Source organism: Mus musculus, chromosome 11, assembly GCF_000001635.26.
Source record: "Mus musculus strain C57BL/6J chromosome 11, GRCm38.p6 C57BL/6J".
NCBI classification, from domain to species: Eukaryota; Metazoa; Chordata; class Mammalia; order Rodentia; family Muridae; genus Mus; species Mus musculus.
The window spans coordinates 53,647,068-53,674,018 of record NC_000077.6 but is presented as its reverse complement, the minus strand read 5'-3'; the positions used below and the strand labels follow the sequence as shown (position 1 = coordinate 53,674,018).

The 26,951-nt window shown below is 44.1% G+C and overlaps 1 protein-coding gene across 1 annotated transcript in view, besides 9 other annotated features; it reads left to right on the top strand.

Moving 5' to 3' along the window:
• Rad50 (RAD50 double strand break repair protein) overlaps window positions 1-24,500 on the top strand; it is a 57,801-nt gene extending 33,301 nt beyond the window's left edge. The window contains exons 20-25 of the mRNA NM_009012.2: window positions 4,262-4,389; window positions 5,773-5,997; window positions 18,401-18,486; window positions 19,000-19,142; window positions 21,652-21,785; window positions 23,364-24,500. Coding sequence (NP_033038.2) covers window positions 4,262-4,389; window positions 5,773-5,997; window positions 18,401-18,486; window positions 19,000-19,142; window positions 21,652-21,785; window positions 23,364-23,550 — 903 coding nt within the window. The 3' untranslated portion in view covers window positions 23,551-24,500. The remainder of the gene's footprint in view (window positions 1-4,261; window positions 4,390-5,772; window positions 5,998-18,400; window positions 18,487-18,999; window positions 19,143-21,651; window positions 21,786-23,363) is intronic.
• Window positions 1,667-26,430: a locus control region, noted in NCBI's record as "Th2 cytokine locus control region; 25 kb fragment containing elements necessary for LCR activity". NCBI's record gives its function as "LCR activity" and the evidence as "EXISTENCE:transgenic organism evidence [ECO:0001131][PMID:12871646]".
• Window positions 1,715-4,160: a DNAseI hypersensitive site, noted in NCBI's record as "RHS4; the nucleotide coordinates are approximate for this feature". NCBI's record gives the evidence for it as "EXISTENCE:in vivo cleavage assay evidence [ECO:0001075][PMID:15589174]".
• Window positions 10,455-11,339: a DNAseI hypersensitive site, noted in NCBI's record as "RHS5, includes two fragments, also known as RAD50-O or LCR-O; the nucleotide coordinates are approximate for this feature". NCBI's record gives the evidence for it as "EXISTENCE:in vivo cleavage assay evidence [ECO:0001075][PMID:15589174, PMID:15507491]".
• Window positions 10,927-10,947: a protein binding site, noted in NCBI's record as "RHS5 Ets-1-binding site". NCBI's record gives the evidence for it as "COORDINATES:sequence alignment evidence [ECO:0000200][PMID:20038639]".
• Window positions 16,576-18,788: a DNAseI hypersensitive site, noted in NCBI's record as "RHS6, includes two fragments, also known as RAD50-A or LCR-A and RAD50-B or LCR-B; the nucleotide coordinates are approximate for this feature". NCBI's record gives its function as "essential for Th2 cytokine expression, PMID:23569250" and the evidence as "EXISTENCE:in vivo cleavage assay evidence [ECO:0001075][PMID:15589174, PMID:15507491]".
• Window positions 17,003-17,028: a protein binding site, noted in NCBI's record as "Oct-1-binding site II". NCBI's record gives the evidence for it as "EXISTENCE:protein binding evidence [ECO:0000024][PMID:24613343]".
• Window positions 17,065-17,091: a protein binding site, noted in NCBI's record as "Oct-1-binding site I". NCBI's record gives the evidence for it as "EXISTENCE:protein binding evidence [ECO:0000024][PMID:24613343]".
• Window positions 22,391-23,363: a DNAseI hypersensitive site, noted in NCBI's record as "RHS7, also known as RAD50-C or LCR-C; the nucleotide coordinates are approximate for this feature". NCBI's record gives its function as "essential for long-range interactions, PMID:15608641" and the evidence as "EXISTENCE:in vivo cleavage assay evidence [ECO:0001075][PMID:15589174, PMID:15507491]".
• Window positions 22,827-22,856: a protein binding site, noted in NCBI's record as "YY1-binding site". NCBI's record gives the evidence for it as "EXISTENCE:protein binding evidence [ECO:0000024][PMID:23248301]".

Genomic DNA, 26,951 nt, shown 5'->3' with positions numbered 1-26,951 from the left:
CTCATGCCTTTAATCCCAGCAGTTAGATTTCTAGTTTAGCCTGGTCTACAGATGGAGTTCCAGGACAGTAGGGCCTACACAGAGAAACCCTGTCTCAAAAAGCTAAAAAAGAAATTAAGTTGACATGTTACCTTCAGCATGCCTTAGGCAGGCAGGCTTGGTAGTTAGTGTCCTCGAAACAACATCCTTTTTCTGTTTGTGTTGGGTTTTTTGTTTGTTTGTTTTGTTTTTCAAGACAGAGTTTCTCTGTGTAACGCTGGTCACACTGTAGATCAGAACTCACAGAGATCCTTCTGTCTCTGCCTCCTGAGTGCTCGGATTAAAGGTGTGTGCCATTATTGTCCAGCTTTGTGTTCATATTGTCTTAAGCCAAATTGGATGTTTGCTTTATTTACTTTGTTATACATGATAGCTACATTTTATTTGAAGACTTGAGGATATAGTTTATTGTTAAATATTTGCCTTTTGAGGATTAGCTAGAGCAGCTGGGTATATGGCTGGGTATCACCAAATATTTTTATTGTTTCTTTGAGACAGGGCCATGCAGTGCAGGCTGACCTGTAACTAGTGTTGCTGAGAACCTTGAACTCCTGACCATTCTGTTTTGACCTCCCAAGTTCTGGGATTACAGGCATGAACAACCATGCCCAGGCGTTTCACATGTGAAATATCAGTACAAGGGCAGGTGGCCTGACCTCGTTCATGTATCTGGAAAGTCATCCTGTAGTGTGAGCAGGCACCTTGCAATGGGCTGGGAGCCCGGAGAAGAAAGAAAAGAATTTCTCTGATGACATTTTAGCAAAAATGCATTCTTTTTGAAGATTTATTTTAGTGTGTGTGTGTGTGTGTGTGTGTGTGTATGGTAGAGAGACCATATGACGGCATCAGATTTGCTGGGACAGAAGTTACAGGTGATTGTGAGCTACCAGCGTGGGTGCCAGAAAACAGACTCCATCCTCTGCAAGAGCAGCAAGCGCTCTAACTGCTAAACTGTTTTCCAAGTCCTGTGGGACACACTGCTTTTGCTCTTGGACATCAGACCTCCAGGCTCTTGGGCTGGAGAAATAGCTCAGTAGGTAGGGTACTTACCTAGCATGTAGGAGGCCTTGGATTTGATCACTAGCACTGCATAAACTGTGCACATGTATGTTACACATGCAGTGTTAAACATTGGAATCCCAGCACGAGGGTGGCAGAGACAGGAGGAAGAGAAAACCCAGAACTTAAGACCATTGCCCCTCAGGTTCTTGGGCTTGACACACGGAGCTGTGTTTCTGGCCTCCTGGAATCTTGAGTTTGCCAACACCTTGTTGTGAGCTTCCCCTTATCCTCTGTAATTTTGTGAGTCAACTGTCCTAATGATTTCCCCCTCACAGATCTGTATGCTATGGGCTCTGTCTCTCTGGAAGTCGAAAGTGGCAGACTGTGTGTGCTTTACTGTATGAGCTGAGCTCTGTGGCTGGAAACTGACTTGATATGTGCTTGTTAAGTCATGATGTGCCGTGCCTAACGGAGACTTGACATGCCAGGGTGGGAAGATACCAGGGAGGCCCCCACATCAAAGGAGAAGGGGAGGGAGTAGGATTGTGGGAGGAGGCAGCGAGCGAGCGGGATGTAAAGTGAATAGGAAGGAGAGAGAGAGAGCGAGAGCGAGAGAGTGAGCGCGCAGGCTGAGCAAGTCATGAGGAGCAGACCAGTAAGCAGTGTTCCTCCATGGCCTCTGTATCAGCTCCTGCCTCCAGGTCCCTGCACTGTTAAAGTTTCTGTGCTGATTTCCTCTGATAGTGAACAGTGTCATGGAAGTGTAAGCCAAGTAAAACCGTTCCTCTCCAGAAAAAAAAAAAAAGTTCATCCTAAAGAAGTAATTTGAAGTCTACTCTACCTCCCTTCTTCGTTCAGTGAAGGAATATATATGAAGGGAAAGTAGAGATTATCTGACTTACCCAAGTCATAAAATTATAATAAGTTCACCCTCTTTCCTCTTTTGTCAAGTTCCGAATACAATATGAAACAGCAGTGGTGAAAGCCAAGCAGTGTGGCACACAGGCAGAGACAGGCTGTGCCTAGTGCTTACTGGTGAGTTCCAGGGTCACTAAGTAGACTGAGGAGTGACCCTCAAGGTTGTCCTGACTGCCGCACACAGGCCCGTGCAAAGCATCACACAGTACTGATGAACTTGGAGTGCTAACCAATCTTCCTGTCATTATCTTATTCTTGATATTTGTGAGGTGCTGTTAGAAGTCCCACTGCTTACAATAGGAAGGACAGTTGGAGCCCAAAGCTTTTCTAGGCGCGTACTAAGTCAAGCACTGTCCTGCCTGCCTTAACCTTCACAGGGTTAAGTTTACAGTAGGTGGCATCATAACCACATCCCATGCAAGCTGATACTTAGACAATTTAAATTAGTTTGCCTAAAATTATCCAGTTTTAAACTGAGAGCATCACCTGACTTCACCAGCTGTTGCTTTTTACCTACGTGCTTTCCAATTAAAGTAAGAACAGAAGTTAACCTAAAAGAAAGTCCTGTCTTTCTGAGGACTGTGCGGCCAGATTAGGAATTTTCCATGATAGTCAGCCTTACCTGCAGGGTGATGATAGCACTTTATAACGAGCTCTTTCATGTAGTCACAAAAGTTAATTCACATATTAGATCATACCAGATGAAAGCAAGCTTTCCATTTTCCTAGTAAGGAAAAACTCTAAGCTGGGTTCTCCATGGCAAGGCTTCAGAGAGCACAGCTGCCTGCAGTGTGTCTTGGGTTGCTTCAGCCATTGAACACTTACAATCTTGTCACTTTGGCTACCTTAAGCTGTTTATAACAATGCTTTCAAGAATTTGCATAACCGCCCTTAATCCCAGCCTTTAATCCCAGCACTTGGGAGACAGAAGCAGGTGGATTTCTGAGTTCAAGGCCAGCCAGAGAAAGAAAGAAAGAAAGAAAGAAAGAAAGAAAGAAAGAAAGAAAGAAAGAAAGAAAGAAAGAAAGAAAGAAAGAAAGAAAGAAAGAAAGAAAGAAAGAAAGAGGGAGGGAGGGAGGGAGGGAGGGAGGGAGGGAGGGAGGGAGGGAGGGAGGGAGGGAGGGAGGGAGGGAGGGAGGGGAAAAGAATTTGCATAATGGTGTCTTAACTTTTTTTCTTTCTTGAGAGTCTCACTATGTAGACCAGACCTGCCTTGAGCTCAGATTGTCCGGCCTCTGCTTCCTGAGTGCTAGGACTCAGGCGTGCACCACTACACTCAGCTTACCATACTTACTGATAATCTTGTAACAATCTGAAGATAGTGGTTGTCAGGAGTACAGTTGGATATAAACCTCCAGCAAGTGTGAGGTCTCCACTCTCCTAGTGTCTCCCCCCCCTAGCACCCAGGTCCTTCACTGTTGGAAGCAAGTACAGTCAAACAAGCACAGTCAGAGCTCTGCTATTCCCTCTGCTCCCATATCACTGAGTTGCTACAAGTTTTTCCTACCAATGTCAGCTTCTAAATTGTCTCTTAATATTTTTCTCTTGTAATTCATTGTAATCACCAGGAAAACTCTCCAGGGAGTTGTTTATCACTCTTGCCTAGTGATTGAATATCTTTTTTTCTTTTCTGTCTTTGTTTATTTGAGACAAGTTGTCTCTGTGTGACAGCCCTAGCTGTCCTGTAGACCAGCTTTGGCCTCCAACCCACAGAAATGCACCTGTCTCTGCCTCCTGAATGCTAGAATTAAGGCATGCACCACTATGCTTGGCTTGAATTTTTTTTTAAGGATTAAGAATACTTAGAATCAATAGCCAGTTTTTAATACTCTAGGTCAACTGGCAGAATAATCTCAAATGCACAGCTGTGTGTAATTTCCACTCCTTTGTGGGATTATTGGTAGTTTCATTCATCCGAGGATTAGGCATTAGCAGTGTTTCATATCCTGTAGTTCTTTGGATTTTGTAGTAATTACATTACTAGTTGAACATCTCTAATCCAAAACTCTGAAATGCTATTAAACCCATTGTGTGGGGTTTGTCTATTCAGAGTAGGGCCACTCAACTTGTATTTGTCATCCTGAAGGCCGAGATTGCATCTGATGTCCTCTAAAGGATCGTACAGTCTGGGCACGCGTAGGAGATGAAAAGATCAGGGAATAAAGTCTTAGGGAGACTTTAGTTTGTATTGATCTCAAAATTTGTTAAAAATTCTTCTGCATGTGCCTGTTAGTGGCTTGTTAGGGAGGTCATGTCATCAGCTTGTTTATTTTTGTTAACGGATAACAATGTTTATGTCTAGATACAGGAAAGGTGGCTACAGGATAACCTTACACTAAGAAAAAGGAGAGATGAACTAAAAGAAGTGGAAGAAGAACGAAAACAACACTTGAAGGAGATGGGACAAATGCAAGTTTTACAAATGAAAAAGTAGGTTTTCATAAATAGTGTTTGTTGTTTATTTTTGGGGGTCTCCTGGTACATCCGGGGCAGGCCCCAAACTCATAGTGCTCTGGCCTCTACCACTTGAGGGCTGGAATTATAGATGTGATTAGTGTACCCAATATGAAATTGTGTTTCAGTGATGGCTCTTACTATTATAATATAAGGAAACCAGGAGCTGGAGCGATGGCTCAGTAATTAAGAGTAATGGCTGTTCTTCCAGAGCACCTAGGTTCGATTCCCAGTGCCCGGTATTCTGCAATGAAGTGTCCTCCCAGATCCTTTCCCCCCAATATTTTCTTTTTCTCTCTCTCTTTTTGCTTTTGATTTATTTCATGAGTATTTTGCCTACCTACATGTATGTGTGTACACCACATTCATGTAGAGCATGTAGAAGGAAGATGACAGTGTTGGATCCCCTGGAGTTGGCTTTAAGTGATTGTAAGCCACAATGTGGGGTTGTGGGAATTGAACCAGGGTGCTCTGGAGGAGCAGCCAATGCTCTTAACTACTGAGTCATCTCTCCAGCACAAGCTAGATTTTTTTTTTTTAAATAATTACTTCTGTGATTAAAATTCAGCTATTTTTTAAGACAAAGCCACACTGGGTAGTGTCCTAAGTGCTGGGATCAAAGGTATGCACCACCACACCTGGCTGAACATGCTTCAGACTGCTTAGTGCATCGGTTCCATAACAGACTTTTCACTATCGGATATGGCACAGTATCAACCAAATAGATAACCAGGTTGGCTATATAGTAATTCCCTAAACTTGTGAGTCATATCTAGCACATAACAACAGGGACTTATTAAGCAGTTGATAAATAAATAAATGAATTTAAGGCATATATTGAAGTCTGTATCATATGTGAGGATACCAAAATTTTCTGAATATTTTACTTCTTTTGGGGCATACTTATGATTTTTAGACTTTTGCAACAGAAAAATTTTAATGAATTTTACTATAGAAAGTAATTTATTGCAGATAAAATTGTACTGTGTCTTTGACATTTTAAATAAAACTAATTGACACCTGTTACCCAGTAACTTCTCGTGGTTGGCAGTTGGTAGTTGTTCTTGGTTCTAAGAGTGTGACTTGGCGTGTGACTCCCCAGCTGCCTTGTCAGAGCCTACAGCCTAGGGGCTTTCGTGGTGCTCATGTGTTAGGAGAGTTATTTGGTGTACATAAATTTGCTGCTCAGAAACTTAAATCTTGCAGAAGTTTGGAAGGAAGAGAATTAGCTCAAAGTCTTAGGAAACAAGGAGAGCTGCTGTCCCAGGCCTGTCTCTGAGGAGACTAAGAGCTGTCTGAAGGGACTTTCTGCTTAGGTTGCCAAAGAGCTAAACAGTGGTCCTCACTAATGTTTTCTAGTGAGCATCAGAAGTTGGAAGAGAACATAGACACTATAAAGAGAAATCACAGTTTGGCATTGGGGCGTCAGAAAGGCTATGAAGACGAAATTCTTCACTTTAAAAAGGAGCTCCGAGAACCTCAGTTCCGGGATGCCGAGGAAAAGTACAGAGAAATGATGATCGTCATGAGGACCACAGAGCTGGTGAACAAGGACCTCGACATCTACTACAAGACTCTTGACCAGTAAGTGCTTGCGTGGGGTTTGTTTCCTGCAATGGTAGCAGCTAGCACACTGTGGTTATCTTTTTTTCCCTATTTTTGTCTCTTTAAGTATATGACATTTTATATATATTATGGAATAAAAAATACTTGCATGTTGCATATGTGCTTATACTATAAAGCATACCTGCCCTAACCAGTCCAAGAACTACTGGCTGGCTGAGCCATCTCTCCAGCACAGATTGGTTTTTTAAGATGATTTTACTAGCCCAATATTGTGGCTCAGTACCTATCATCCCAGCAGGTGAGAGGCTGAAGCAGGGGAATTGCTGTGAGTTTAATGTAATGGGTTTAAAGGGAGAGACAGTTGTGGCTCTCATGGACACTCCTCTGATGTTTGTTTATTTATTTATTTAGTTTTTTTTTTTTAAAGTCTAGAGTATTGGGGCTGGAGAGATGGCCCAGTGGTTAAGAGCACTGACTGCTCTTCCAGAGGTCCTGAGTTCAATTCCCAGCAACCATGTGGTGGCTCACAACCATCTGCGATGGGATCTGATGCCCTCTTCTGGTGTGTCTGAAGGGAAGGATAGTGTACTCACATAAAATAGATAAATCTTAAAAATAAAAGAAGAGAGTATTTTTGTAGCTTGGCCTTTAATCCCAGCATTCAGAAGGCTGAGGCAGGTAGATCTCTGAGTTTGAGGCCAGCATACAAAGTGAGTTTCCAGATAGACAGGGCTACACAGAGAAACTCTATCTTGAAACTCTCTCTCCCCAGAGAACAGAATAGTATTTTTAAATTACTGATTTTATTAACTTATCAATTATGTATTAATGGGGCCAGTAAAATATTGCCACACATACATTCAATAGACACTGATTAGATATCACCACCCCCTTCTCTAGTTATATTTTATTTTCAGAATTTGGTGGGGAGAAGATCTCACCATGCAATCTTGGATAGCCTGGAACTTTGATACATAGCCCAGGCTGGCCTCAAGCTCACAGAGACTTTCCTGCCTCTGCCTCCCAAGGTCTGGGATTAAATGCATGTGCCACTGTCCTCAGCCTTTTCAGGATAGTTTTTAAATTGTGTATATTAGGAACATGTAATACTTTGGATAGTATGGCAAATATATTTCCTGGTGGGTTTCAGAGTTTTATGTTTTTTAAACTTCAAAAAAGTATATTGCTTTTGTACACTTGTGAGAGGGGTGTGTGTGCGTGTACATGCCAGGGCAGCTCTGTGGAGGTCAGAGAACAGCCTTGTGAGTTGGCTCCCACCTATCTTTGCATGGGTTCCAGTGATTGAGTTAAAGTCATCAGGCTTGTGCAGCAACTGCTGAGCCCTGAGCTAGTTTGCTAGCTTGTTAGAGTTGGGGTCTGAGCTGTGTAGACTGGCCTCAGAATCACAGAGATCTTTTTGAGTGTATGAGAGCTCCATCTCCTGCATCCTTACCAGCGTTTTGTTTTATAGTAGTCATTCTAAGTGAAGTGAGATGATCTCTCATTATATGAATTATGTGTATGTCACTGATGGCAAATGATAGCAGTGTGTTTTTGTGTTTGCTGATCATGTGTATCTTGAGAAGTTCCTGTGCAGCTCATTTGCCTCTTCTTTATAATGTTAAGGCCTGGCTTACTGTCGCCCCTTGCTGTTACTAATATTACAAGGAAACGTTCTCCTGCCAGGGTTGATTGCATATTGTGTTATGTTCTATGCTTGGTGTTCTTGGGAACAAATCCCAATAGTGGTCAGTTAGAACTGCTTTGTTTAGTTAGCCACAATAAAACTAGGACCCGAACCAACCACCCAGCAGCACCCCTTGTACCTGTGTATGAGTTTTTATGGTTTTTGCTTATAAGCTGCCCCTGGGATGCACCCCAACATAAGAGAGACACCTGCATCAATATAAGAAGCCGTTTGGAGTAAGACTTCATTCTGAGTAAGAGTCAAGTAAAGTTTAAGTTTCTAAGACCTCCCTGGGAGCTGGCATCCTGCTTGGCAGAGACATGTATGTGGGTAACTGACACCCTGGTTGTCGAGGTAAGACATAAATGCTAGGCAAGGCAAGTCCCCTGCCATAGTTGACTACCCCAGCCAATGGGAACAGGATAAGTGTACCACAAAGACATGTTCCTAAGGAAGTCCCCTGTCCCTGCATCCTGATTGGTGAAATAACTTGGCACAGGTGTTTGTGGATTTCAGGCTTAGAAGGTCTGTAGGAGTCTGGTCTGCAGCCCTAATTGATCAGCCCTGGAGCGAATGCTCAATAAACTATGTCTGACTGAGTGCTGTGTACCTGTGGTTTATGGGGCAATTTCTGGACCCAAATAATTAAACCACTCATTTGTTGTTGTTTGTTTGTTATTTGAGACAAGGTTTCTCTGTGTAGCTCTGGCTGTCCTGGAACTCACTATGTAGACCCGGCTGGCCTTGAACTCAGGGATCTGCCTGCCTCTGCCTCCTGAGTGCTAAGATTAAGACCACGTAGCACCACAGCACAGTGGACACCCATTTTTAAGTTCCTTGTATGTTCTGGTTGTTCACCAAGCCAAGTGAGTAGGTGACGCTTTCCCCAGTCTGAGGCTCTGTACTCAGCTGGTTCCTCTGCTGGCAGAAGCTTTGTAATCGGATGGAGCTTTGTCTCTTTCGGGTTTGTTCCCAGGACGTTTAGGATCTTGCCCCTCAAAACAACCCCTTGCCTGTTGCAGAATTGTGAAGCATTGCCCTGGAGCTCCCTTCCACAGTCTGAGTTTCAGATGTTAAATGTTACCCATGTTGCATTTTGTGTATAGAGAGACAGGTCTAGTTTCATGCTCTGCATCTAGATTCTCAGCTGTCCCTGTACCATTTATCAGAGACTGTCCTTTGCCCACTGTCTGTCCTTAGCCTCTTCATGAAAACCAGGGAGCAGTAGAGACATGCTTATATTCCTAAGCTCTCTGTTTGGGTCCACTGATCTGGTATCTATTTCTTGGTCAGTACTGTGCTGATCTGATTGCTGTAGTGTTTAGACTACTCTGTGGTAATGTGATAACTTTCTGTTGTCTTTTTTGTCCAAGATTGCTTTGACTATTTGGGTTTTGTCTGCTTGCTTCCTTGTTTATGGGTCCATATGAATCACTGACTTTCCCCCTACTTATCTGAAGTTATCCTTGGTATTTTGATATGGATTGCATGAAATCTGCGGTCAGTTTGGGTAGCAAGGGGACAGGTGAGTGACACTCCCATTCCATGAATGTGGACATGGGCCATCTTTCAACTTTTCTGTGTTCTCTTTGAGTCTGTCACTGGTTTCTTAAGTTTTTTTGTAGTAGTCTTTCTCGTCTTTAAGTAATTCCCAGGATTTTGATTTTATAGCTGTTGTAAATGATATTGTTTTCATATAGTTTGTCGTTGGTCTATGAAAACAGTGATTTTTTGTATATAGATACTTTTGATAGTCTTCCTTCCTTCTTTCTTTTTGTTTGTTTGTTTTGTTTTAGGGTTTTTTATTTTGTTTTTGTTTTGTTGTTTTCATTTGTTTGTTTCGAGACAGGGTTTCTCTGTAGCTGTCCTGGAACTCCCTCTATAGACCAGGCTGGCCTGAACTCTCAGAAAGCCACATTCCTCTCTCTTGTTTGTTGTTTGTTTTGAGATAGGGTACTGGGTACACATCGTACCCAGGCTGGCCTGGGCCTTCCAAGTGCTAATCTGGGTCTGGCTCCATTCTCCCATGTTGAAGTTTAACTCTGTTCCCTACAGATGGTGGATGGTAGAAGACTTGGGTGTAGCCATAGAAACGGGAAACAGTGGCGGTGATGGAGTTGATGCAGCTTACTTCTAAGTTGAGGGACGGGGAGGCTGGATGGGTGTTTCTCCATGTTCTCACTTGTGCAGCGGGCTCTCAGGGAACAAGTTGCTATTCCTGAAAGGGGAGGGGTTTGGGAGAGAAAAGGAAAAGTTCTTTGTTGGGTACATTAATGTTTGTGTAGGTTTTCAAATAAAGAATTAAAGCAGGAAATTAAATACATACCTATGACATTTGAAGCTGGAGTGGTGTTCCATATAGAAAGGGTACTGCTAGAGAAGAGGAGAGTATAGACTAGTTTACAAGTGGGTCAGAAGCTGGGAGGTGGACAGGTTGTAACTCAAAATGGAGTGAATTTGACAAGTTGGAGGTGTATGACTAGGAAGCCAGCAGTTGTGAGTTGGAATTGGTTTAGGAGAAAATGGTGGGAGAGAAATGTTGATAACATACTCTGCTGTAAAGGGAGCCAGAACTTGGGATCATGAGGGACCTAGGGGACCAGTGACAGGGTGGGAGGTTGTGCTGCATTTAAAGGTCTGCTGTGAATTCTGTCCTTGCTTATGGTACCTGGCTCCTTGTTTCTGTGTAACATAGAATACTATGTCCAGGAGCCCTCCTGCTGTCACTCAGTAAGGCACTGCCCGCATGGGTACATGTGCATTAAAGAGGTCATAAAGACTGCCATAACCTGTTCTTTCCCTAAACTGCCTGGTCGGCCAGGGGAATGCCTTGATACCACCAGGCTTGTCTGGCCTGGGGAGGAAGGGCCTTTCCACAGAGGAACGTGAGGTATCACACTGAGTAAGCAAGGAGGAGCTGGGAGCTCTCTGGAGCCAGCCAGGAGTGGGCTGAGGTGAGGAGATGCAGGGGTGCTTTCCAGAAATCTAGCTCGCTTAGGAGCACTGCCACACTGTTCAGTGAGGTATCTTATCTGCTAATCAGATTCATTCTTCTAAATAAGGAGAAAAATAGCAGTAAAATTTCCTTCAAGTGGAGTCTGTGGGGTTTCTCCTGCAAACAGTGATGTCCTAAGATTCATATGTGATCCCTAAATTTGCCTTCTCTCCTTGCCAAAAAAAAAGGTCTAAAATTTCCCTCCTTGTTTGTCGTCTCAGAGTAAAGCACACTGTAGTGTCACTGTTGCACAGCGTCTATTTAAGGTAACACAGGAAGTTAACAGTGCATTTTCGAGAAGCGCTGATTAGCATCTGTCATTAGTAATCATCTAAAGCGCAGTGAGCAGAAGCATTGCCAGAGGCGCTGGCCGAGGATGGAACATGCTCAGGATGTGACCCTATGCACAGCGCTACAGTTCAACAAAATTAGAATGTGTCACTTGTCCAAAATGCTCAGGCGTGAAACGTGTTACATCATTCTGCTTCTGAGACTTGGGAAACATGCAAGTCCCACAACTTTGTATCTGGGTAGCCAGGTCTCTGCCAGGTTGTTGAAAGCCTGGGTCCCTGCCTTCAAGGGGAGCTCTGATGGAGAACTCATTCAGGACTCACCCTGTGCTGGCTACGGATGCATTATAGTTTTATATGGTAGCATGCTGTAGGAGATTGATTACAAGTCATAATAGTTTTAACTTGGGGGAAAAGTCACTTAAATTTGCCAAATTAAGGATTCTGTGTTCACCAAGAAGAAATCCTAATTTGTTTAGAACATGGTACCATTTCTTCGAGCAGGAGGACTTCTGCTGACCCAAATATAAGGAGTCAGAAGGTTCTCCTGGTACTGAGTTCTGGGGCAGTAGGGACATTTAAAAGGCCAATCATGGGGGCCAGAGTGATGGGTCAGCAGTTACAAACCTATATTCCATCTGCATTCTGAGTCAGTTCTCTGCACCCACACCAGGAGACTCACAGCTGCCCGAAACTCAGCTCCAGGGCATCCTATGCCTCTGGGCTCCTTGGGCACCTATATTCATGTATACAGGCCCACAAAGACATATGCATATCTACACATAACTAAACATAATTTTTTAAACACCAATAAACCATAGCTAGGTTTGCATTTTTGGTTTTTTTTTTTTGTTGTTGTTGTTTTTATTTTTTTTGGCAACCCATGTATCAAGTTTGGCACAACTTTAAACACAAAGAAGAAAGTATATTTCAGAAAATGCCTTTGAAAGTATCTTTGCTACTTTTTTTCAAACTTGATTTGCATTAACTTAGTTTTTATGCTTTCAAATTAAAATAATAATTACGAAATAGTCCATACGTGTTTGGTCTTTCTAGTTACTAGTCAGCAAGATGGCTTGAGACATGGGAAGTCAGGTTCAGGGTTTGCCTTTGTTTGTACACTTGCTACTGTGAGCAGTAATGCAGATTTTGCATTAATCATCTGTCTTCTCAGCTTGAGGCCTTTAGATAGTGTGAACCGGGAAGGAAGCAAGAACTGGACGGGTCTTAAGGAAGGAAACCTGGGTCACTTTGGATGATTCTGTTCTAACCTCTTAAGCACCTGCTCTCTCATGGCTGCATCTTAAGTGTTTGATTCTACAGTAGTGGCCAGATGGTGGGGTGGGAAAGTAACATTTTAAGTAACAACAAAAGGCCTGATGTCTCTCCATTCGTGACATCAGGCTGGAAGCCATGTGTGCTTCCGAAGAGAGTAACTCAGGCTCACACAAGTTTCTCCTTTAAAGAGCAAGCATGGGAGGCAGTTGGCTGTCTTGGATGCAAAGGAAAGAGCAGCCCCCTGCTGAACAGTCCAGTCCCTGGCATCCAAAGGGTACCTGTGTGAAGGAGCAGAGGAGATAGGCTAGAACAACTCTGCATGCTGCATTGAGACCACTGAGTTTGATTTTGTTTTCCTTTCTTTCTTTTTTTTTTTTTAGATTTATTTATTATATGTAAGTACAATGTAGCTGTCTTCAGACACACCAGAAGAGGGAATGAGAGCTCATTATGAATGGTTGTGAGCCACCATGTGGTGGCTGGGAATTGAACACAGGACCTTCAGAAGAGCAGTCAGTGCTCTCAACCTCTGAGCCATCTCTCCAGCCCCCTTGTTTTTCTTTTAATACTTGATTGTTTAGAGCAGTTTTAGTTCTGTAATAAAGCTAAGCAGAAAGAAGGTCACAGATTTCTTATATCCCCACCATGTCCATACAAGCACAGCTGCTTCCACCATCTGCTGCCTTTGCTGGAGTTAGCAGTGAGCTTGAGTTGATGTCACTGCCATCCAGAGTTCAGATGGCACGAGTTCTATAGGCGGAATGAGACACCTCCCATTACAATAGCTTCACTAGCACAAGGCTTCTTGACGCTCTGGCCAGCATCAAGATGCTGCCTTCTGGATGGGAAACTTTGTCATTTCGCAAATCACATGCTAAGGCTCAGGGCCACCAGAACCACCTACCATTCATCCACACAAAATGCAGCGAAGTATTAGAGAAGTCTTTAAAGTACTCTTTCAAGCTATTAATGAGTATTTCATTATAAAACTGAATACGTTTATAAGTTGCTGTTTTCTTAGTTCTTAGACATTCTTATGGTCTTTTGAGAGCCAGTTTTTACAAGGAAAACGTTCCACTTCCCAGTTATTCATTTAGCTGACAGACGGCACTCTGGGCCACAGCAGGGCTATGTACTTGCCAAATAACTAGTCCTCAACTGTCTCCTCAAACTCATGCCTTTTTAAATTGTTGCCTCAAGAGACGGCAAAGATTCTTAAGGTCATCTTTGGTTTAAGGATAGTTTTGTGTAGTGCTGTAACAAGTGTAAAGAGTAATGGAGTTCAGTGCAGTGACAGCTCCAGTTTGCACAGGTTTCTGCGTGGCGGCAGTGTTGCAGGACAGCTTTCCTTCCATCAGCTTCTCCCAAGCTCACCTGCCTCTGCGGTAGCTGCTTCACCTCTACACACTCCTGTGGTTCTCACCCATACATGCCCCATTGTTTTTCTTCTAGGCTAATAGGTGGTTCCTTTTGTCATTATAGGAAAGACTTCAGTCACCCCGATCTCTTCTCACAGTGCCCCTCACCAAGCTGAACAGTTTGTTCTCTTAATGTCTGTTTCCCTGTGCAGTTCTCCTTCTTGGAATGTTCACTTAAACCCTTCACAAATAGACATGTTGGCTCCTCCCTTTCAGTCCATATTGTTTGTGCCTTATGCTTCTCCATACTGCACATCTGCAAGTCTGAGAACACAGGTCCGGGTAGACTTGGTACTTGGTGACAGTGCCTGCCTAGTGCTACTCACCAAGGCGCTCCTGCGTTGCTAACCCCGCTTCCCTCACAGTGCATCAGCACAGTGTGAATGGTATCGCTCTCTTCCCTTTTTTCATTTTCTATTTTTGAGACAAGGTCTCTGTGTAGTCCTAGCTGTCCGAGAACTCAGTCTGTAGACCAAACTGACCTTGAGCCAGTCCTAGATCCACCTGCCACCACCTCCCAACTCACTGTTTTTTTGTTTTTTTTTAATATATAACCATGTATTTCTTTTATGTTCATAGGTGTGTGTGCTTCATTGCTTTTAATGTTTTGTATAATCCATAAAATAGATTTTACCTATTTCAACCAATGACATTAGGACACTTTAAAATTTGTCCACTGCTGCTACCGTATATATGACTTTGCATACTTGTGCAGATAGACCAGAAAGATAGCTTCTTAGAAATGAAGCTACTAGGTCAGAGGGTATGATCATTTTTAACTTAATACCAGATTGGTTCCCAAAAGCACTTTTTGTTTGTTTGTTTTTGAGACAGGGTTTCTCTACATAACTCTCTCTGTCCTGAAACTTGATTTGTAGACCAGGCTGGCCTCAAACTCAGAGAGCCACCTGCCTGTGCCTCCCAAGTGCTGAGATTAAAGAAGAATGCCACCAACACCTGGCCAAAAGCATTTGTAAAGTGTGTATTTCTACTTTCAGTATATGCATAAGACTGTCAGTGTCACCATGACCCACTGTTGCATGAAAATGCTCTGGTTGAAATTGCTCCTTCTCTTTCATTTTAAGTTCTCACTTGTCCTTTAACTTTGTTCACGACACCATTGAGGACTTAATTTATATCTTCATAGTTCTGTACCTTAGTCAGAGCTTCTAAATCCAAGATTACAAAACTTCTTTCTTCTGTTATTCTCTAATAATCTTCCTGACCAGCCTTGGGTAGCAGGTGTGTGCCATTACACTGGTTACTTTAACTTTTATTTTATTTTTTTTTAAAGATTTATTTATTTATTATATGTAAGTAAGTACACTGTAGCTGTCTTCAGACACTCCAGAAGAGGGGGTCAGATCTTGTTACAGATGGTTGTGAGCCACCATGTGGTTGCTGGGATATGAACTCAGGACCTTTGGAAGAGCAGTCAGTGCTCCTACCCACTGAGCCATCTCACCAGCCCTAACTTTTTTTTTTAAAGAATTATTTATTTTATGTATGAGTACACTGTAGCTGTCTTCAGACACACTAGCAGAGGGCATCAGATCCCATTACAGATGGTTGTGAGCCACCATGTGGTTGCTGGGAATTGAACTCAAGACCTCTGGAAGAGTAGTTATTACTCTAATCCACTTGAGCCATCTCTCCAGCCTCGGGTTACTTTAACTTGGGGGGGGGGGGGGGGAAACAGGAGAGAACATGTCTAGTAGCTCTTCATCTTTTTTGCTTTGTTTTGTTTTGAGACAGGGTCTCTGTATGGAAGAGGGTTTCTAGGGCTCATCACTTCAGATGGTCAGTGAGCTTGAGGTCCTCCTGTATTCATCCCCCAATGATGGATTAAAGGCCTGTACCCCGTACCTAGGCTCATTTCTGCTTAATTGGGTAATCTTAATATTTCAGTTGATTTTCTTGAATGTTTAGGTATCCAGTCAAACCTTACCTGCAGAAACTGTGGCAGGTGCCATTGCTGCCTGTCACTTCAGTCCTTTCTCTTTCCTGTCTTACAAGCTTCAGCGCCTTTCCTGGTTATTGTGGGAAGGGTGTTTATGTCTGTGTTAGATTGTTTTTGCTGTTGCTATAGATGCCCGACTGAGACATTTTATGAAAGAAAAGACATTTTCTTCCATTTGTCATATACTTGTGATTTTTACCAAAACTCTGTGCTAGTGCAGCAAATGTTCCTTTTATAGTCACTGGCTCGTCAGTTTTTCTTTAGTCTGATATGCAGTGTTACCTTGGACAACTCTCTTCCTGCTGTACTGTTCTTGCTTTCTAAGGATAACTACTACTCAGTAAGCCGAGATAGGGGGCTGGGGTGGGGTAGACGGCGTGCTTGCCTGAGGTGTGCTTATCCTGGTTTCCATGTACAGCAGGAAAGGCTGGCTCCACAGGCACGTGTTCTATTCAGTGCCCTTATGACTAAACGCATTTAGGATACCTCTCTCATCACAGGAAAAACAAGCCCAAAAGTGTTTGCTGTTTTCAGTTTCTCCTGCTTTCTACTGCTTTGTATACCCAGAAGGTAGACATGCTTGGAAGATTTGACAATACTCTTGTCTGTTCACTCCCTTAAAAACAGACAACAACAAAACTACCATAATCAAAGCTGCTAGTTTCCTAGCCACTTTCTGTATCTCAGGCAAATTTTATAGGATCTGTTTTCGTAGTAATTGGAGATTGGAGAGATGTTATGTGACTTGGAGCACAGCTTGTCTTTCAGAAGGTGAAGCTACGTCAGTGGCTGCTTCTTTAGATGGCCTACTGCAGTCACCTTGGTCATCCCCAGTGGTTACGCACTGTGCTGCTAACTCCCAGAGAGACCCAACTTCAGCTGCCCGGCCAGCCGACCGACCAACTGTAGCAGTCGTCATTTCTGTGACACCCTGAGCCTTTCTGTACGAGGCTCCCTCTGCTCTGACTCTCTACCCTACTTGGTGTGTGTTCTCCATTCACAAGCTTATTTATGTTAGTTACCAACCAGAGGAAAAAAATAACATTTTAAAAGGCCATTTATAAAATTAGGATCCTAGCATATAAAGCTTTGGAAAAGTAATCTTCACATATGATTGGTTCTCGAAACATTCTGTGAAATACTTTTTGTTACCATTTTCCCTTTTTAAGAAAATAATAGCTGGTTTGTCTACACTTTATGAAAGAAGCATAAAGTATCAGGCAGAGATGAGCGTGGGTTAGAAAATGGAGACCTGGTGAAGCAGAGAGGCTTCTCCAGGCTTACTGTTTCAGCAGCCTGCATCTGATACTTAGACGTATTTATGTTGAGTCATTTCTTTCTCTTTGGCTGGTGACCAGAAGATCACGGAATGATTGTACAGAGGCAGCGGCATTACGTTTAGTTTCTTTTTTTGTATATATCAGATAAGAGGCCAGCAAATGGAAGGGAGTCCGCGCACATCCTTTGCATGGTGATAGCTGTGAAACTTGCCTTCCTACCACTGGAGTGACTTTGTTAGTCCTGTCTCCTGAGAGCTGAGGTAGCTAGGGCAGGCATGGTGTTCAGGTTTAACAGGAAGCTTTGGCTTTCACAAGCATTTCTTCTTTCAGTGTCTAGAGACTACTGCTTTAAAAGAGAATTGAAGTAAGGGTAGGCCTGTGGAGGTTAGTGCACACTGGTACTAGCCCTGGTGACTGATGAGAGAGTCAGGCTTCTAAGTCAAGGCCTCCTTTTGAGCCACAGATGCCTTCGGGTTGGTAAAATTCACAGATCTAAAAAATAAAAGGTAGAAGGGGCTGGCTTTTGATGAACCTTAGCAATTCTAGAAAAACTGGCCACGGTGCATGGTGGCACACACCTTTAGTCCCAACACTCATGAATCAGAATCAGGTGGATCTCTGAGTTCAAGGCCAGCTTGATCTAGAGGACAGCCTGTAGAGACCCTTGTCTCAAAGAGAAATAAAAATTCTAGAATGGCCAGACAGCAGTTCCAGAGACTTTACTTTGTTCTGCGACAAGAACCTCTGGCTAGCTACACCCTCAGCCTTAGCACATAGGTCTGCCCGCAACAGGCCTCTTGCCAGTTCTGGAGAGGCTGCCCCCCAATCCCTCTCCATTGTGATCTTAGGGCCTAGGAAAGAAGTCTGTTAAAGATTTATTTTCTAAAAGGTTCTGGGGATTTGTTTTTAGACAGGGTTTCACTGTATAGCTTTAGGGAATTTACTGTGTAGACCAGGCTGGCCTCTGCCTCCTGAGTGCAGGATTAAAGGTGTGTATGTGTGTGTACCACCACACTCAACCCTTGCAGCTTCTGAGTACTTTAAGAAGTCCTTGGATGCCAGAGGAAAAGACGGAGATGCGTGACAACTTGGGGCCTGGCAGTTCTCAATACCAGGGAAATGGCACTGCTTGGTCCTGTTTAACTTTTTTCTAGACCTTTCCATAGTCTACTTTTCTAATTAAAAGTACTAGGGGTCTGGAGAGATGGTTTTGCGGTTAAGAGCACCAACTGCTCTTCCAAAGGTCCTGAGTTCAAATCCCAGCAAACACATGGTGGCTCACAACCATCCTAACAAGATCTGACGCCCTCTTCTGGAGTGTGTGAAGACAGCTACAGTGTACTTACATATAATAAATAAATAAATCTTTAAAAAAAAAAGTACTAGGGCAGTGATATTATTATCATTATTAGTATACATATTCATATATAATTTAGCATATACTACTACATAGTTATGTCTTTCATATAAATAGTACATATTGTATTAAGTAAAACTGACTTCCTTTTTCCAGAGCAATTATGAAATTTCACAGTATGAAAATGGAAGAAATCAACAAAATTATTCGTGATCTTTGGCGGAGTACCTATCGTGGGCAAGGTAACTAACATGGTGTGTCTCAAATGCTTGTTCCAAAGCTCTGCCCACAGCCTCTCCTGTATGACCTTAGTTGCCAGCTTTGCCTTCTCAAACCCCTTCCTGAGCAAGTCTTTGAGAGTTTTCTAAGAATTCTTATCTTTGCAACATCTTACAACAAAATGAAAATGCAGTTTCTCTTCCAAAGCCCTGTACGACTCATATTGGCTGCAGCAGACACATTTAGCTGATGACATAATGGGTTCTGTGAAAGCGCAGATAGGGATAGGCCCAAGTGTGATAAGAAAAGTACCCAAAGGAAACTCTTAGAAAAGAGCTGGGCCCAGGCGGGGGTGGGCCATCCAGGCTGCATCTGGGCAGACCACATGATCTGAGTCTTCCTGGCCAGAGAGTTTGCAAGGCAGCCAGTGCTCCTAAGGACATCAGACTCACTGTCGTCCCAGGCTTCTATGACGATGTGTTTAAGTGACAAAGGTGTAGTGTAGGTTCTCTAAATTACTCTGCTTACTGTCTCAGATATTGAATACATAGAAATTCGATCTGATGCTGATGAAAATGTATCGGCTTCTGATAAAAGGCGAAATTACAACTACCGAGTGGTGATGCTGAAGGGGGACACAGCCTTGGACATGCGTGGACGATGCAGTGCTGGACAGAAGGCAGGTATCAGCAATCTAGGGAGCCATCTTAGCCTGGAAGATGGCCCTGATGTCACAGAAGTCTTAGAGGACCATTACATGAACGAGAAGCTCCTACAGCTTCCTGGCCACCTTGTGAGACAGACATGGCTACCATCAGTGCACCATCCTGGTGCCAGCCAACATGCCCTGTAGCCCTCTGAAGATCACTTTTAAGAAAAAAGGGTCAAGGGACTGGAGAGATGGCTCAGTGGTTAAGACCACTGGTTGTCCTTTCTTAGAGGTCCTAAGTTCAATTCCTAGCAACCACATGGTGGTTCACAACCTTCTACAATGGACTCTGATCCCCTCTTCTGTCATGCAGTCATACAGGAAGACGAACACTCATACATAAATATATTTAAAAGGAAAAGAGTCAAAGTTACTCAAACCCATTTTCACTTCACAGCATTCCTCAAAGTAAAGTCACTGTTTCATGGGCCCCAAAGATGCATTCTGGTATAACAATGGGCAGGAACATCTCAGAACCTCAGAAGTAATAGTAATTATACTGCCAATCATAAATAACACTAGTAGGGGGAAGGACGTGCCTAAGTTGGTAGAGTGCTTGACCAGCATGATCAGGCTTTGGGTTGACCCCACCACTCTCTAAACTTGGCTATAATCCCAGCACATGGAAGTAGAGACAAGAGAGAAGTTCACAGTTAGCCTGGGCTACAGAGTGAGTGAGCCCAGCCTGGGCTACAGAGGGCCATATTCAGATGAACAAACAACACAGCAAACTAGGAGACATTCTAATCTGTGTCACTGAGAATATAGCCCCTGCATGGGCCTTAAGCTCCATTTCCCCAGCACAGCTTTGGGCTGGGCCTCAGACCATTGAATAGAGAGATCTGCTGTCAGAGCTTTGGTATCATAGGGACTTTCTGCCCCTTACCACTTAAATAAGACACAGTGGCACTACATGAAGCTCCTGGAGGAGGGGTAGTATGTAGGTTTGGAGTACAGGGGAAGTCAGGATGAGAAATGATGTCTCAATAAGGCTAAAGCATGAGACCTGCATCCCAGGAGCACAGGAAGGTCATGAATGTTTGATTTCTGCTAACCATACACAGAGTGCGGATTCTGAGCTGTCATATTAAAGCAGATTTTCATAAAACTTCACAGGCTTAGGGAAGGATGTCACATTACTGGCATAATTATCCCCGTTACTGCCAACCCAGGCAGCTCACACCGATTTCAGGCAAATGAAGGTTACTGTCAAGACCATAGTCTGAAGAAATGACTGACTTGTAATCTATAAACAGGATCCCTGCCTGCTTTGTTTGCTGATGTCTAATGTTGACTATAAATGAGTTTGAAACATGGTTTGTGAACAAAAGTCAGTTTTCCTAGAGCTGCTCTTAAATTGAGAAAACTGGCAGTGCTTGCCTCCTGGTGTAAGGAGAGGTGTCGGATGGATGGTATAGAGGCTGTGGGCCAAGCTGCAGCGTCATGTGAGTGAGTAGTGGTAAACGGGCAGGAGTAGGGGTCAGAAGCAGGAAGGAAGTGTCTGCCCCTCCAAGGGACAGTAAGCTCCTGCACTCTGCTGACCTGCTCGGGGAGTCAGAGGGAAAGTGTGTACTGCCCTGCATTCAGCAGCCCAGAAATTCAGCAGGCAGTGAGGTTAGAGCTCACACAAGAGCACTATGCACTGCCCAGACAGTCTGGGTCCCTTTGCTGTGTCCCTCCAACCCTGAGAGGGCTGGGGCTGAATCTGAGGGTTTAATGTCTCATTTTTAATAACCATGAATGTATTTAGTAGGCTCCCTACAGATAGATGCAAATAGAGCCATATTCTAGTAACTCCAACATAGAATTTGTTCTCCCTCATTGACACAATTACACAAGCAGACACGGTGTGATTTAGAACACACTACCTGGCTTCTCTTTTGGACCAGAGAATTATGGAGATTTAAAGATATCTCTCTAGAAGTTAAAGTGCCTGTGAGGTTAGGAAGATGTAGTGTCCTTGGATTTTCCAGTCAGTTTCATGGCTGAGGGCTGTAAGGCCTGGTGTGGTTTCATACACCTTTAGTCCCAATGCTCAGAGGGCAGAGGCAGGCAGATCTCTGGGTTTGCTGCCAGTCTGGTCTGTGTAGTGAAGTACAGGTGAATCTTAAGACTGCTATTAATATTATCAAGTGCTTATAAATTGTATGCATCTACCGTTAGCCTGTGATGCCAGTTTTTAGTAAATCTGGAATGCTTCCAGGCTGTTTCTCGGTATTTTATTTCAGCACAAATGATAAGCAGAGAAATGTGGTTAATGGTCCACCTTCCAGAAAAGCTTGTATCTCCATTGAACTGTCCTTGACTTCAGCCACCTGTGACATTTCCCACCTCTTACTACATAGCCTGGGATGGCCTAAAACTCAGAGATCTCCCTGCCTTTGCCTTCTGAGTGCTGGGGTTAAAGGTGTGCACTACCACACTCGGTTCATCCACCATGCCCTTCTGTTCTCACATGTGTTATGCAACTTTTCTCCAGGTGCTAGCGTCTCTCATCATCCGACTGGCCCTGGCGGAAACCTTCTGTCTGAACTGTGGCATCCTTGCCTTGGATGAGCCGACAACAAATCTCGACCGAGAAAACATTGAGTCTCTTGCACATGCTTTGGTTGAGTAAGTATTTGAAGTTTAGGGGCAGGTTGTAATATTTTTTTTAAAATACAGAGCCAGGTGTGGTGACACATATCTTTGATCCCAGCACTTAGAGGCAAAGGCAGGCTGGTTACTGAGTTCAGGGCCAGCCTTGACCACATAGTGAATTCTAGGCCAGGCTCAAAAACAAACAAACACAAAAACTCCAAACCAAAAAGAATTCAGTTGAGGCCAGGCTCTGCACTTTGCTTTTCAATAGTAGTTCTCCAGATTCTCTTGAAAAAGAACTCGTGCCCGACAGTGGTGGCGCACACCTTTGATCCCAGCACTTGGGAGAGGAGGCAGGTGGATTTCTGAGTTGGAGGACAGCCTGGTCTACAGAGTGAGTTCCAGGACAGCCAAGGGTACACAGAGAAAAACGCTATCTTGAAAAACAAAACAAAACAGAACTCATGAGGCTGGAGGGGTGGCCAGTGGTTAAGAACACTGGCTGCTCTTCCAGAGGACTTGTGTTCAACACACACATGGCAGCTCACAACTCCAGCTCAGAGGATCTGACATCCTCACACAGATACATATGCAGTTAGAACACCAGTGCTTATCAAATAGAAGGAGCTGGAGTATTGAGACACAGCCATATCTTGCCTCTCCCCAAGTGTGCATAGGGCAAGTGAGGGCGAGGCGTTCTGGGCTGTCTGTATTTCCTGTGAATCCTTCATGTCAAGCACAGGGGTGCCTTTGCCCTGGGCCAGATACTTAGAGCTGATATGGAAAAAGAGTACTGGTGATTAGACGGTGCCCAGGCTAAATTGTAGTCATGTGACCCCATTCACTTATGTCAGCAAGCCCCCGGGGAGGGCAACTTGTATTTTTGTGCACCCCTGGCTCCAGGACGATGATGACACTTGTGCCCTCCAGCCAGGTCTTGATTGTCCTGGGGACCAGCAAGAGGGTTGTGGTATTGAAACATGAAGTGCATCTAGTCCCGGGCAAGTGATAAACAAGTTTGAGTTAAAACCCTTGTTGCATCTCACTCATAGCCGATACCTCAGCATGCTGAGGATGAGCAAAAATGTCCCCATACACCCACTCAGGCCCTGTGTGTCACTGCACTGAGGCATCTAGTGACTGGGGGAGGAAGAATTCTAGGTAGACCCAGCTCCTCAGAAGGTAGTGTTATTCCCCTCACTGCCTGTTGTCTGCCCGAACTACCTTGAGACTTTGAAAGAAGTCTGGGAGTCTGGGCAGAGGAGCGAGCTGGGCTCTGGTTGATGTTTTAAGTTTTCCTAGAAGACTTTCTGCTGCATCAGTAGCAGCTTAGGATCTTAGGAAACTAGTCCAAATTCTTCACCTAGTTCTTAGCCAGATGGGTGGGGAATGAGCTACACATCCCAGTGTGTGGGAGGAGATAGGACTCTTACCTGCCTAGGTTGAAGGCCTCAGCTCTCCTCTGTTTGCAGGGCAGGCAAAGGCCCTGTCACACAAGGCCCAGGAAAAGCCTGGATGCCACACAGCTGTTCTTGTATCTGACAGGATTTCCAATGGCTTTTCCTAATCTATGTCCATTAATAAAAAAGCATTCTCAATGTCTTGTTTCAGGATCATAAAAAGTCGCTCACAGCAGCGCAACTTCCAACTTCTGGTAATCACTCACGATGAAGATTTTGTGGAGCTCTTAGGGCGATCTGAGTATGTGGAGAAATTCTACAGGGTGAAGAAGAACATGGACCAGTGCTCAGAGATTGTCAAGTGCAGCATCAGCTCCCTGGGTTCTTATGTTCACTAACTTGTCTTGGGAAGGATATGGATTGTGTGACGGGAACCATGTGTGTCAGGTTTGAGAGTCCCTAAGATCGGGAGGCTGCCTTGAGTGAAGATGAACACAGTTCCCACAGGCCTAGCAACCTCCCAGCACCACTCAGCCTTTCATTTCCTGCCAACTGAATGTCATCCAGATAAACAGTGCTGACAGGAGGGGTGGACATTTAAACACATTACTATTTTCTCTGAAGCTTGAAGGTATATTTAATACGTAGCCCTGCTGTCACATGAATCCATGCACACGACCTGTCTGAGTCTAGGTCTCCCCTGAAACCACAGTCATTGAACGGGGCTGGCAGAGTGACAGAAGCCATCGGTGATCATTTAGTGGAATACGCAGTTCGCTCCCCATGCAGCCATACCAGATAGGTACCCTGGCTGGCTGTTAGAGAAGAGTTTCCCCAGTCCTGACCTCATCTGCCCATCATGCAGAAGCCTGGCGCTCTCCTCTGTGTCTGTCATGTCTATCTATGTGGCCTGGCCCCAGTTACTCTCAATAGCAGGTTCTCCTGTGGCTGGAAAGGAGACTCACGCAGCTGGAGCCTGCTCCACGCACAGACCTGCAAAGGCAAACCACATTTTCACTCCAGAGGCTGAGCCTGGTGAAGTCCAGTACACATCTCCACGGCATTGCCAGCTGAAGCCTCCTGTGAAGACAGGACACATCTAAGTCACACGCTTCCAGATGTCACTAACAGTTCTCTCACTCAGCTGGGTGGCCTGTTCTGTGCCATCTGCAGATTTGTTGGGTGTCACCTCTAGAACAAAGGTTTTTTCTTCCCACTGTCTTCCTTCAGGAATATAAAACCACGTCAATCAAATGCATACTGAGAATAGATCATAAGAAAAATTACTTTAAAATAATTCTTTGGTATACAATGTTATCTATTAAAGACAAAAGCAAATATTTGTGTATTTGGGGCATGGATGTGGGTGTTTTACATACAGAGTTAATCTTCGTGGATATTTGATACTTCAGGAGGATATAAAACATCTTAAACATTTTTCAGAGTTGATTAGTAGTTAGTTTTATGATCCCTTTTAAAGTTGCTTCACATAGCCAGGTATGATATCCCAGGTGGATCTTTGTAATTCAAGGCCAGCCTTGTATACATAGCAAGACCTTGTCTCAGAAAACAAAATTTTTTTTCACAACTATGCAAATGGTAAGGGAGGTTTATGGCAATTTTTAAAGTTTTTGGAAATTCTGTCACTTCCAAACCAAAATTTATTTACACTGTGAGAAAGGTCCTCTAGGAGCTGGAGAGATGGCTCAGTGGTTAAGAGCACTGTCTGTTCTACCAGAGGTCCTGAGTTCAATTCCCAGCAACCACATGGTGGCTCACAACCATCTGTAATGGGGTCTGATCCCCTCTTCTGGTGTGTGTGAAGACAGCTACAGTGTACTCATATACATAAATCTTAAAAAAAAAAAAAAGTCCTTTAGCCCAGGCTGGCTGTGAGCTGCTGATCCTCTGCCCCCAGGTACTTGGATTGCTATGCCTAGTGTACGTAGTGCTGAGAATTAACCCAAGGTTTCATACACAACAGGCAAGCACGCCACTGACTGGGCCACATTCCTGACCCCAAGTCATTTAATGATGGATTCCGCTATGAAACTCAAATCAACACTCAGAAATTTTAAAACAAGTCTTCCAACACAGCACAGCCAAAGCCAATTTTGATATTTGCTACCTTAGTTATTTTTTTCTATTGATGAGATAGAACACCATGACCTAGACAACTTAAGAAGAAAGCCTTTAACTTTAGGGGGTTAGCGTCATGATTTGGAACAAAGGCAGCAGGGACACCTGAGAGCTTCCATCTCAAGCAGGATGGCAGAGAGAGACACCCTGGGCGTGGTGAGAGACCTCAGCAACTGAAGGATGATGGCGGGAACATCTTCACTCTATAATTGAACCACATGCTTCTAAGAGTGCAAATATGTAGAGTAGGGCCATTAATGTGTCACATGGAGCAGTCTTGAATTTGAGACGGGATATTTTATGCAGTGTCCGTTGTGTGCTGTAGCTGTGCCTAGTACAAAGTGTACATTACTGTGTCCACAGCCAGGGAAAGAGTGAAGTTGAAGGTTGCATTGTGGGGATGCACTGCTGGAAAGACCTTGGTTTAGTAAGACACTGGGTTTTAATTTTTGGTGACTGATGCTCTGGAGTTGTGGCCCACATTTAACAAGCTGAGGGACAGGCTGCCTTGCATACAGTTCTCAGGCTCTGCTCAGCCCCCTCGATACCCAGATTGTCGTTACAGCTGAGCTTCCTTGCCTGGTAAAGGATTCCCTGCAGCAGTGATGAAAGCTAGGTATTTTAACTTGGAGACATTGTCCCACGAAGGTCCCGGGTGTCATTTTAAGCATCCTAATAAGATGGTGGAGGGAAAATGGGATGTGGAGAGAATAGTGTACTTGGAAATGAGAAAGGGTTCCAAGCCGAGTGAGTGAGACAGCTGCCAGGAGCCAAAAAGAACAGAAACATTTGTCCCTCTGAGCCTATAGAATGATTGGGTCCTGCTGACCCCTGGACTCAGACCAGTGTGGCTTATTATTTTGGACTTCAGGCCTGGCTGAGAAAATAGGGTCCCAATTCTCACCCAGGGGGCCACAACTCTCTAAGCATTCTCTGGTCCTTCACGGCCTCTGTGACACTGAAAGAGAACAGAGGGCCATCCTCACAGGGCAAAGATTTACTTACTGAATTCAAGAAGTATTGATTCTGGTTAGACTAATCAATGACCAGACTGTCTATCCCAAGAACACAAGAAGGTCCAGAAAACAAGACTGCCCGTTGACCACCACAGCAAAGCTGAAGACAGATCCACTGGGCAGGTACCTAACACAAATATTTCCTTGTCATGGAGTCTGAACATAATATGAACATAACATGTAATAATGTGTAATAGAACACATCAGCCAGGCAGCATCTGCCAGTAAGCTATAGAGGCCCTGACTGCAGTGATGGGGAAAAGGCAGTAGCCAGGAGAGATGCACACCTTTAAATCCCAGAGGCAGGTAAGTCTCTGAGCTCAAGGTCAGCCTGGTCTACATAGTTCCCAGATACACAAGGCTACGGGAAAGAAAAGAAAGAAGAGAAAAAGGCAGAACAAGCGAAGTATGAAATGAGAACAGCACCCAGTTTCAGATCTGGACACACAGGACACCGCGTCTCTTACAGCTGCTTTGAGAGCTGCTTTCACTCAACCCCCATCCAGCTTTGAAGTGGAATGGGTGCCATTCTAGTCACCCATGGGCTTAAATCCCAATGCCACTGCTTGATGGCTGAGCAGCCCTGGGAAAAATTGTCACCCTCTGACCTCTGTGTCACCCACCTGTGAAAGGAAATCTTGCTT